The sequence below is a fragment of the Tasmannia lanceolata genome, unplaced genomic scaffold (assembly GCF_043159265.1).
Source record: "Tasmannia lanceolata isolate RefF3 unplaced genomic scaffold, GAP_Taslan_0.1 ptg000019l, whole genome shotgun sequence".
In the NCBI taxonomy this organism is placed as follows: domain Eukaryota; kingdom Viridiplantae; phylum Streptophyta; class Magnoliopsida; order Canellales; family Winteraceae; genus Tasmannia; species Tasmannia lanceolata.
This window is the reverse complement of record NW_027518696.1, coordinates 20,234,335-20,247,011: the sequence shown is the minus strand read 5'-3', so window position 1 is coordinate 20,247,011 and position 12,677 is coordinate 20,234,335. Positions and strand designations below refer to the sequence as shown.

The 12,677-nt window shown below is 39.3% G+C and overlaps 1 protein-coding gene across 1 annotated transcript; it reads right to left on the bottom strand.

The window, feature by feature from the left end:
- Positions 1-9,653: 9,653 nt before the first annotated feature.
- Positions 9,654-12,240, bottom strand: LOC143852831 (protein GAST1-like). Its single transcript, XM_077362451.1, has 4 exons — positions 12,058-12,240; positions 11,123-11,167; positions 10,996-11,029; positions 9,654-9,962 (listed from the first exon to the last, which is right to left on the bottom strand). The coding sequence occupies exons 1-4, from the start codon at positions 12,124-12,126 to the stop codon at positions 9,781-9,783; spliced, it is 330 nt and encodes a 109-aa protein (XP_077218566.1). The 5' UTR covers positions 12,127-12,240; the 3' UTR covers positions 9,654-9,780.
- Between the last annotated feature and the right edge of the window lie 437 nt (positions 12,241-12,677).

The window sequence follows — 12,677 nt, the reverse complement described above, 5'->3', positions numbered from 1 at the left end:
CTGATAGCTGAGAAACACTACAATACTGATATGCAGACTCCTATAGAAGCCCTCCATGCTTTTTGTTATTACTTTATTGAAAATGTGGTGTTAATATGGCCTATGGCCTCTACTCCACAAAATGCCCCGTGAAATGCTTGCATGAATCTCACTCCATAAAGGCAATGCTTGAAGAAATTTACCACTATCGAAAATCATAACATGCTAGTTTGACAATAGCAACACGCTCCCATGATAACCCATGTCTGTACAACAAGTTTCTCATACTACTAATGATGATCTTGTATATGCATGATCTTGGCATGGCATGTTAATCACATGAAAAAAAAATGGAAAACATCCACCAGGAGTTGTATGTGAAGTAATCAAGATAGCGTGATCAATCATTCAATTCACGGTTGATCTACAATGTGCTAGCCAGTCATGAAATCAATGGCAACATCTAGGCCACTGTCAACCATGCCCTCTTCAAGTCCTCTACTCTTCCATTGGATATAAGCATTAAATCTTATTCTAATAAAGTTAGGTCTGTTACATTGTTTCGCTACCACTAGTTATTGTTCATTCCTGTTGATTCTCTCGTTGCACGGAAGAACAAGAAACCACCGTATGGGAATCATGCCTAGCAAAAGGGCCAAACATAAAGCCATGCCCTTTAATTGGATGTAAAACTTTACATTCTCAAAGGGCCAAACATAAAGCCATGCCCTTAAATTGGATGTAAAACCTTACATTCTCAACTACAAGGCATATACCAATGTCAATGCAACCTCTAGAGAACATTACCAATGACCAATAGGAGAAAATCATGGCTTAAATATTTACCAAAACATATACCACAATAAACCACAAAGTGCACAAACTTCGCACCACAGCACAATGAACATAAAGATATTATACTCGGATGAAGAAAATTCCATTTAATAAAGTATTGCTTTTTAAGAAAATTCAAGAACTCAGAATAAGTCAATAAGTCATGTGATATTTATATTCTTTAATATAGCGCTCCAAGGTAGGAAAATTGCATAGTGACACTGAGATAAGGTGAAAAAGTAAGAATATCGGTATAAGTTCTACAAGGTCTGATGATGTTATAAAAGTGGGGCATAAACCATCAAGTAAACCAATATGAAGTTATGAACATTTCAATTTAAGCAGTACATACGCAACTACCGATTAAAAAAAAAAGCATACGCAACTACGTGATAAAGTTAGCCACAACAAAAGGGACAAGCCAGTATCCAACAACATAATAAAATGTGTCTATAAACATTGTCGTACTTTGCTGGGCAGCTTGATTTCAAAATTAAACCTTTTGCTTCCAATGTCTTCATGCAGCTCCATCCACTGTACCACTCACTACCAGAACTCACGAACTGCCCAGGTATTCCTTTCCCCTTTTCTGGCCTGTTAAGATTAGATGTTAGCATAGACACCATATCTCACCCCTCCTATTCTAGGTGGCACAGCTCAGATAATATGAAATTACTTACGCAATTGGCACCCGTGCAAACCCACTTGCTTCAGCTGCATCAATAAGCTCCAGTTTTCGCATAAAACTTGCCTCATTTGAAGTCCCCCTGAAAACTCAAAATTTACAACTAATCTAGCACAGAAAGATGACATATAACAAAAGAAGATGAAACAAATGCATTTAACTTAAGGAATTTTCAAGAAGAGTGGAAAAAAACAGGAAAACAAAAAAAAAAACAAATGTGGTGAATACCTATAAAGAGTAATCAATAGTGCATATGACACAGAATTCTTTTGAGGAACATAGCGTTTGGATCCTTTCTTCCCCTTCCCTGATAAATTAAAAAATATACAGATTCAGGAAAATAAAGAAAAGGAAAGAAGATGAAATTGACATAATTACAGCATTTTCCTTTCTCATGTGTTACGTACCTAGGGTAAAGACTGAATTGGCTGAAAGTCCTCAATGCTGTTTGCATGTGAGGATGTAAATATATAAAGTAAATGTGACAAGTATTACAAGGATAAAGATTACAACAGTTGAGATCTCGGATAGATGATATCTGTTACAAACAACTCATAAGGTTTCCTACAAACTAGGTCATCCAAGTAGATGGCCAAAACACGTGGCTCAAGAGATAGCTCAAATGGAATCCCAGTGTCATATATGGAACTTGGTGTAGTTAGGAAGTTGTTCTTATCCTTAACACTCCCCCGCAAGTGAAACGGTCGTGAACAGACCGTGAGCTTGGAACGCAATAAGTGAAATCAAGATGAGCTTAGGGGCTTCGTAAGAATATCTGCAATCTGGTCCATGCTTGGAATAAAATGCACATCCAGTTCTTTGCGTCCGACCTTGTCACGTACAAAGTGATAATCAACTTCTACATGCTTAGTGCGAGCATGGAAAACAGGATTCACCGAAAGTTAAATGGCTCCAATATTATCATACCATAGAATTGGAGTAATGCGGGGCGGAAAACCAAGTTCATCAAGGAGGAAATGAAGCCATGTGACTTCAGCGGCTGCATTGGCCAGTCCTTTATACTCACTTTCAGTACTAGAGCGAGCTACTGTAGGCTGCTTCCGTGAACTCCATGAGATTAAATTTGGACCAAGGAAGACACAATAGCCACTAGTTTATTTGCAGTCATCTGGGCAACCGGCCCAATCAGCGTCAGAGAAGGCACGTATAGCCATAGAAGCGGAATGCCGTAGAAAGAGGCCAGAGGTGATCGTGGCCTTTAAGTACCTGAGGATTCATTTGACCGCAGACCAATGCTTCGTCGTAGGACGATGAAGGAATTGGCACACGTTGTTCACAGCAAATGAAATGTCTGGTCGAGTAAGTGATAAATATTGGAGAGCACCAACAGTACTACGATAATCAGTAGGATCCTTCAGTGGAGTGCCAGAGAATTTGGAAAGTACTAGTGAGGAAGCCATTGGGGTGATGCAAGGCTTTGCACCATCCATCTTTGTTCGAGAGAGAATGTCTGCAATGTATTTGCTCTGGGATAATAGAATAGCACCACAGACATCCTGGACCTCAATGCCAAGAAAGTACCGTGGTTTACCAAGGTTCTTGATAGCAAATTCACGACTAAGCCGAGTAAGAAGGCGATTGAGGGCTCCACTATTATTACCCGTAAGGATAATGTCATCAACATAAACCAGTAGAAGAATAATGATGTTGTTATGACGATACATAAAGAGGGACGAATCCGACCGTGAGCCATGAAAGCCTAAGCCAAATAAAAAATTATTGAGTCGTGTGTACCATGCACGGAGGGCTTGCTTAAGGCCATAAATAGCTTTTTGAAGGAGACACACATGCAAGGGTGCACGAGGATCAACAAAACCTGGGGTTTGCTACACATAAACTTCTTCTGAGTGCGTGCCATGTAGAAAGGCGTTGTGCACATCCAATTGTTGGAGCGGCCAACCAACGGAGAACGCAAGAGAGAAGATAATATGTATTGCAGTAGGCTTGACCACAGGGCTGAAAGTTTCACCATAGTCTAACCCAGCCTGTGGTGTAAAGCCCTTGGGCACCTCAATAGTGCCATCAGCTCGTCTTTTAACCTTGTAAACCCATTTGGATCCAACAATGTTTTGGTGAGGGTGTGGTGGAACGAGGGTCCATGTGCCGTTCCGTAGCAGGGCATTGAATTCATCTGCCAGTGCAAAGCGCCACTCTGGAACTTTTGACGCTTGAGCGAAGCTGGTCGGTTCCTAGATAGAATTAGATTCTGCAAGCAGAGTCAAAGGGTAGCTAGTAGCTAGTAAGGCTTTGGACTTTCGTATCGCAGCTTTGGAGGGGGTGACCATAGGATGGAAGTTGGCACTAGTGGGTGGGTCGGTAGAAGGAATTGGGTCAGGACCCACCGCAAGATATAGGGGTGGATCAGTAGGAGAAGCAGGAGGAAGTGGCGTTCCTAAATTAGAAGGTACGCTTAACGAGAGTGACTGCTGAGGAGGTAGTACCACAGGAGATCCGAGAGGCCATGGCGCCGATATCTGCACAGGAGGAGAGGGAAGAGGCCGAACAGGATTGGAAGGGGCAAGCGATGCAAAGGGAAAGTCACTTTCATCAAAGACAACATTGCGAGCAATATAAACACGACCTGATGGTATGTGGACGCATCTATAACCATGATGATTAAGACTATAACCGAGGAAGACACATTTGACAGATCGAAAAAGTACTTTGTGTTGTTTATAGGGACGAAGGTAGGGATAGCAAGTACAACCAAAAACCTTTAAGAAGCGATAGTCCCGCGGGCACGAGAAAAGAATTTCTAGATGGCTACGAGTGGATGTAGGTAGCCGATTAATTAGATAAACTGTTGTGCGGAAAGCGTCATCCCAATAGTGTAGTGGGACAAATGAATGAGCAAGAAGTGTGAGGCCTATTTCAACTATGTGACAATGTTTACGCTCGGATGATCCATTTTCCTCGTGTGTATGTGGACAGGAAAAACGGTGTCCAATGCCGGATGCACATAAAAATGAGGTGAGACGACGAAATTCGCCTCCACCACCAGTCTATAGAAATTTAATTTTGCAATTAAATATGTTTTCAACATTAAATTTAAATTGAATGAATAGTGCATACACATCAGATTTTTTAATAACTGGATAAATCCAAGTAAACTTACTAAAATCATCAATGAAATGGACATAATAACGAAAGCCATTAATAGAGTCAACCGGGGCAGGGCCCCAAACATCAGAATAAATTAACTCGAGGGGAGAAGTAGATCGATGGCCCGTAGACCTTCAGAGAAGACGATGGCTTTTCCCGAGTTGGCAAGAGGTGCAGAGACGATGAAGCTTATTTGAATCCACAGAAAGATGAAATTTGCGAAGTAGACTATGAACCATGCGGGAGGATGGGTGGCCAAAACATTGATGCCAGCAGGAAGCAGGAACCCGTTCGCCACCTAACGCACAACGATCCGCCACTTTATTAGACAACGAAACATGAACTGGAAGAGAGTAGAGTCCTCCACTAATCGGTGAGCGGAGCAGAACGATCCCCATTCGAAGGTCCTTAACCGAGCAATCCACAGGGGTAAATTCAATCGAAACGGCATTATCAATAAAAAACGATGTACGGAAAGCAAATTACGAGTGATATGAGGAACATGCAAAATATTACGTAGGTGAAAATTATGAGAGGAAGAAGGAATAATGGAGGACCCAATATGGTGAATGTGCAAACCTTGGCCGTTACCCACTCGAATCTGATCACTAACCTAATACTCAGATACGGATTGCAAATGCGCAAGGTCCGGCATTAGATGATTTGTAGAACCCGAGTCAAGACACCACCCGAGATCAAAGTATGCCGGCTGACTTGCGTACATGGCAGAATACGGTGGATGGGCATAGTCACTAGAAGAAGTATTTGTGTACTTGTAGCAAGTGATGGCGGCATGACCGAACCGTCCACAAAGTTGGCAACGTACGGCCATGATTGTTGGGCGGTGGTAGCGGAGGAGGGGAACCTTGTCGAGGTTGAAACTGGTACTGAGTATTCTGACAACAAACATGACCGCGACCTCGACCATTGCGAGGGTTGGTATTCCTATTGTTGCGATGGTTTGGAGTAAAGAAGGATGGCAACTTGGAAGTTACGTTAGCCTTAGGAAGTGTAGCGCCTGCAATGGAGAGTGCTTGAAGTTCAAGGCGAACTTCATGGCCATATAGTAGGCCATTGAGATCATCCAGTGAAATATCATCAGAACGATTCGTCACAGTGGTAACAAAGTTATCATATGCGGGTCCCAAACCGACCATAAGACAAGGTCGGTATCAGAAACGATGACCGGCCGATGCAAGGGCGTCGGCGAGTGTCTTTGCTTTCTAGAGGAAATCTGCAACAGAAAGATTTCCCTTCTTCAAAGACTGCAACTGGAGACGAAGCTGCATCAACCGAGCCCGAGATGCAGAAGCAAACATCCTTTCTAAGGCTGTCCAAACGGCCATGGAGGATGTAAGATGACTACCTGAGCGAGAGGGGCTTCCGTCAGAGATGAAATGAGCCAGCTCAGTATGAGTTGATCAAGACAATGGCATGTCTTGAAGTCGGGGTTGAGAACGAGATGTGCATCTGGGGTTTCTCGTGGTAAATATGTTGGCGGGCACGGCTTTTTGCCGTTAATAAAACCAAGAAGGTCATGGGCTCGAAGGATTGGGATGAACTGCGAGCACCAAAGGGGGGTAGTTTGTGCGATGAAGCTTTAATGAGATCGCATGATTGACATGAGATAATGAAGGCAAGGAAGGAAGGGTGAGTGTGGATGCATCTTGGACGGCACGTGCAGGAGTTGAAGTGTTGGAGGGTGAAGAAGAAGAAGTGTTGGATGGGGAGGATGCCATGCCAAACAATGGAGAAGATGACTAGATCGAATGATTTGAAGTAACCTAAAAGTCAGATACCATGTAAAGATTGAATTGGCAGAATTCCTCAATGCTATTTGCATGTGAGGATGAAAATATATAAAGTAAATGTGATAAGTACAAGGATGAAGATTACAACAGTTGAGATCTCAGATAGATGATATCTGTTCAAACAACTCATAAGGTTTCCTAAAAGCTAGGTCATCCAAGTAGATGGCCAAAACACTTGGCTCTAGAGATGGCTCAAACAGAATCCCATCGTCATATGGAAATTGGTGTAGTTAGGAAGTTGTTCTTATCCTTAACACCTAGATGGGTCCCCACTTAGAGTAGAATAAATTAGTTTAGATTTTGAGGAATTTTCTATCTGCTTGTTTGGTATGGATAGGAGTCTTAGAGATAAGGGTTATCTAGATTGGCTTGGGAGAGAGGAAGTGGTCAAGTGGGTTTTCTGTAAATAACATGTAAGTAGTCTTTTTCAAATGAATGAAGAAATTTATCTTGTAAATTGTGTCCTCGCACACAAAGGAGGACTAACCCTTCCCTCGAAGTGGGTCAAGAGGCTGATCTTACCTCCAAGAAGATCAATCACGTTACAAACTGATTTGGGTTCGTAACATCATGACGAGACTATACATATGAAATGAAAAAAGTAAGTGAAATACCCTTTTGCATTGGCCCTTCGGATGTTGTAGTGTCCGGATCCTTGGGGAAGAACCCTTGCATAAGCCTCAGAGTCCATTTACCCACACCTCTAACAAAATTCAAACCAAATTACAACATAAAACAAAGAATATAAATCTCCAACAATGTAATGATAATTCAATCAAAATATACAAAAACAATAGGAAAAGAATATACAGACGTTTACACACTAACAAAGAATAGAAAACTCCAACAAAGAAATTATAATTCAAACAAACTATAGATAAATAAAAAGAAAATAGTATACAAATGTTTTCAAAATAAAGCATACTTGATTTGAGAGAGTTCCTTTAGGGTTTTGATAGGATTTTTGGAGCTGCATACATTAGAATAAGCTCTGTAAATCGTCGAATCAACTTGGTTCGAAATTCCGTTCTTGTCGGCCATTTCTTGCCGCTTTTTCTAGATAAATGAGGCGAGATCTTCGTTTTCTAGACACCGGACAGGTCTCTGATTATCCATTGGCAAAAGGAATAAAAGATTCAAGGAGCAAAAATTTCTAGGGTTTAGTTTGATGAAGGAGCATTCTAGGGTTTTGTTTCGTTTCTTTTTAATAGCACAATCGCGCGCCTTTTCTCAGATCGGATTCTATGGTTTTGAAATTAAATGCTGGTTACTGTAGTCCTCGGACTACAAAAGTACGTAGTCCCCGTATACTAAAAATTAGGGCTGCAACTTGGGTCGGGCCCGAAAATAACATCGATCGGGTTTAGAAATCATGGGTCTTTGGGTAGGGTTGGGTTTTAAATTGGAAAATCCGACTCAATCTTAGGTAGGGCCGGGTTTAAAGAAAACAAATCCAAAACTCGAAATCTGACCGGACTCATATGAGTATAGTGAGACTTTCTTACATATCTCTTGAATAACATAGAAAAGTATTTTCCAATATATTGATACAATTATTTTCATTGAAGTGATCATATCTGTTATGTGAAAATATAGTGACCTCCTTAACTTTATACACTTGATGACATGAATTTAGAGATATTTGGTGTAAAGATTTGTTTTTTTTCTAAAATATTTAAAATTAGTCACCATTTTACGCTAAGAAATGAAAACCTAAACCGACCCGAGAAACTATCTTGGGTAGGGCCGGGTTTACGAATCTCGGGTTTTCTTCTAATTTTTTTAGACACAACCCGACCTGAGATAGTCCTCGGGTTTGAAAAACATGACCCGCCCGACCCGAGTTGCACCCCTACTAAAAATCGTATTTTTTATAGGAAAATCAAGAATGTTTTATGAATTGCACAAACTCAACTTGTCTTTTCTTTTATAACTGGGTGCGGACAGCTTTTTGGGGAACAGTTAGAACCTTTCATATCAGTATATATATAGTAAAAGACGAGATGAGTAAATGCAATTATAAAAACATGGTAGTGCCAATATCATTAGTGGAAAATCAAATATTTTCTTGTTTGGTTGTCTTTTACTATTTACATTATAATCCTGTCATTTGTAAATTTTCCAATTGTAAGCAATTTTTTAGCGTTTGACTTTCCTCTCAAACCTGAGTCATTTTGCTTGCGTCTGAAAAATTTACATTCCTCTAGCACTGTAACGTGAATAGTAAGTGGGAACCAAACAATACTGAGAAAAAGAAAACATGTTATTTTACTTTGATTGTTTCAATATTTGATGCAACCAGATGGACCCAGAAGGAAATGAAAGTAAAGAATTGGGAATCTACTTTTCTTTTCTTGTGCTTTTTATGTACATCCAAACAAACCCTTGTAGATTGGATAATAACATTGAAGGAAAGAAAATTGTATCATTAAGGCCATGTTTGGCAAACTTGAAAAAATTATGCCGTGTAATATTTGTGGGGCTAGTTGTGAGAGATAGACGGGAGAGGGAGAAACTTGATTTTAGGAGCTTTCACGCTCCTAAATCCAGGAAAAAAAAATCTCTCCTTTTCCCATTCTTATCCACTCCTCTCACACAATTGGGCCCAAGAATATTTCGTGGAATAATTTTTCATGATTGCTAACATGGCCTTAAACACAAAAATATTCTGAAACTTCCAACCACGTACGCATTTTTTTTACTTACCAAAGGATATAGAACTACTCTTCAAAACCATTTTTTATATTGAAAAAATAATGATACTAGAATTGAGCATGTAACTAACTCAATACCTAACAAACACGTGTGAAATGTGTACAACAAAAATAACAAACAACGTGTGAAATAGATTTGTTTTAATAGATCTATAAAATAATTTTGGTTAGATCTGTTTTCTGTGATCATGTTATTCTTGATCTATGTTTTGTATAAGATTTGAATGCCTTGATCCTAGATTAACACCTACATGCTTCATCTAATAACGTGATTTCGCCCTGTTGAGTATTCAAACCTTGGCTAACTTCATTGATTATTAATTTTAGTGCCATATTTTCAAGTCATTCCTCAAATGACTTAGATAGTCCTAGTGATATGCAATTTAGGCTTGGCTAATCCATGCAATATTGGCCCACCAAATCAATGGCCCTGATCACGATATGGCCACGGTCTCTCTCTCTCTCTCTCTCTCTCTCTCATATCACGCTTGTTTTGTTGAGAAGGGATTATTTTAATTAAAAAAGGCTTTCAATGATTGAGGAGAAGATGTTACAAAAATGATGAGAAACATCTTTCATTGATTGAGAACATGTACATAAATCATGAGAACTTGATTCACAAAGCAGAGTAGAATCATGGGCACTTAGGTCCTCCCCTCTTAGTCTTCCAGTTATTGTAGCAAGGGCAAAATTGTTTGTTCCCATACGTGCCAGGGGGCACACATAAACACTTTGCACAACACTTCTGGCAGAAGAACATGCATGGCTTCTTATAAGCAGTCGCCGAGCATCGAGCACTGCACCTTGGCGAGCATTCTGCATGTAACCCACAACGATCTTCATCTCATTTCTGAGAGGAATCATTATGTCTCATCACTTGGACCAGGTTTTTGGTGCAAGTGATTATTGACAACTAATAAAAAAAATTTGAAAAATAAGTTAGCTAAGGGCATGTTTGGCTACAGGAAGTTCTTTTTTCATGATAAACTAGTGTCTCTGTTACGAACCCGAATCAGTTTGCAATTGATTTGATCTTCTTAGAGCGAAGATCAGCCTCTTGACCCACTTCGAAGGAAGGGTCGTCATCCTTTGTGCCACGAAAACACAATTTCTCATATTAAATTTTCATTCCTCTAAAAGCCTGCTTACATGATATTTATAGAAAATCTCTAATCTAACTAGACCTTAATTATCAATAACACTCCTACTTATCCTAATCAACTAGAAAGCAAATCCCAAACTAACAAAATCTAAACAAACTTATTTCTTCCAAGTGGACACGTAACAATCTCCAAGTGGTGAGAGAGGGGTAGCGCAGGTGAAGTGGCTAAAGATCAGGAAACAAGCAACCGTACTCAAAATAAGATCGACTTCTTCATGTTTTTTAGCCACTTCTCACCCTCATCTCAACCGTGACCTCTCAAATCTCTCCTTCTCTCATCCGCTTTACTCCTCTCACGTTGGAGAAACTAATTTATCATGAAAAAAAATTCCTGGCCACCAGACAGCTTTTATGAAAAATGAATTTTCTACCATTTAGTTAAACACATTTTTCATGGACTTTTTTTCTAAATTTTTTTTTTTTCATATTTTATAGGAAAATTGCGAACAAACTAGAGCTATTTTTTTTTTCATAGAAAAAAATTCTATAATTTTTCCCTAGATCCAAACCATCGCTAAGGCTCAGTATGGTCTCCCCTCTGTCCGAAGGAAAGTGAAATAGGCCAAATTGTACGTCATGATGAAACAAATATGACCCTTTTCACTTTCCTTTCCACGGGAGGCAACCAAAAGGAGCCTACGGGATTTCATTTGTACACTATGAAGTTTTCATTGTTATCTTTCTCACCTTGAGGATGAAGACTTCCTTCAGTGACTCCATTCTACAATTCAATGATCTTCTTGTGTTAGCCATGCATGATTCTTAAGGGAAATAATAATCAAGAATCGAAACAAATGTAAAACTAAATACTCACCATGGGAAGGTTGCTTGGCCCTGGAGCTGGAATCTCCACATCAGCCTATAAAGCCCAAGAGAAAAGAAGCATTAACCTTGTTTCTTAACAATATAATTTGATAAGAATAACAAACACAAGATTATTACCAGCCATAAATGGGAAAATTAATCATAGGCTGGTAAGAGGATGATCAGATAGTGAGGAACATTTATCTCCGAATAATCTAGACCCTGCGTTTGGTAGGCCCTATTATGAAGATATCATCATGGCAAAAAAAAAAAAAAATCTCACTTATCAAATGAACGATTTGATCAACGGGTTGTAAATGGGCCGTTAAGCAAAAATTAGAAAGGATCTTACCCAGTTAATTATGATCAAATGGTTAGACATGTTTAGGCCCCTTGATGATGGTTTTGAATCATATTGACATTATGTGAGTGGGCCCAAGTCAATCTTCTTATAGTACCATTTCCCATTTTCCTTAAATAAGGGCATCTAAAATTTTCTCAAGGCCCCGTTTCTTATGAATGAAAAATGGATTTAAAACAAATTTTACGCCCATTTTACGTGGAAAGAAATGGAGCCTAAACATCAATTGTACCCACACAGGGCAATGCATGTATAACCTTTACAATTATCTTGTAGACCATCATGAGGCAACCCACATGGTCCTAGCAGCCCACTCCGTGTGGAGATACCATCAGTAAGATACAGTCTACAAAAATCAATGGTTTAGATTTTCTTGGTGGCTTCAAGGGGTTAGGATCGTCCCAATAAACCAACCCAATCATGTCCACATGGCGCCCAAAACCATGGATGTTAGGAATGAGCTATCACACCCAATCTTTTTTCTATTGATTTAATCACTTCTCTCAGTTTCAATCAAACCCAAAAAATTCAAGAGTTTCAAAAGACAGAGAGAGAGAGAGAGAGAGAGAGAGAGAGAGGCACACCTCATTTTCCTTCACTAAAACAAGTAACATTACAACACAAAGCAAACCAATACTTAATTTGCTTGCCATTGCTGATGTTCAAACTTCAAAGTACACAGGAGAAGAAGAGCAAAAACCAAACTATGAGAAGAATATTTGTGTATATGGTGAGGAGTTTGAGTTTCGGTATTTATAGGCCGTTGGGTTTAGGTATTTCACTTTTGCTCTTTTACTACTAAGGCTATCAGGAAAAAAAAATCCCCGACAAAAATCAAACAGCCACAAAAAGTGCATTTGCCTTGTGCTGTTGACACAAATAACCTTTCTTGGATATATAGGCTCAGAGATTTCTTGTTCCTTTCCCAAATGACCCTTGTACCCCTTAAATTATTAAAATGGTGCACAATTTTTCACATGGTGGGTCATTGAGAAATTAAATGATAAGTAATAATAATCAGGGAAATGGAATCCTCAGTGACTTGTTTTGATAATTGCACTCTTTAATTTATTGAAAACTTTTAACAATATTGACATAGGTGTGTCTTCATATTGTTTTTCATTTAATAAACTAAAGAGTAACACTATTAAAATACGGGAGCTTGGACAAATTTCCCAATAATTAATAAAATTTTTATTAGTGA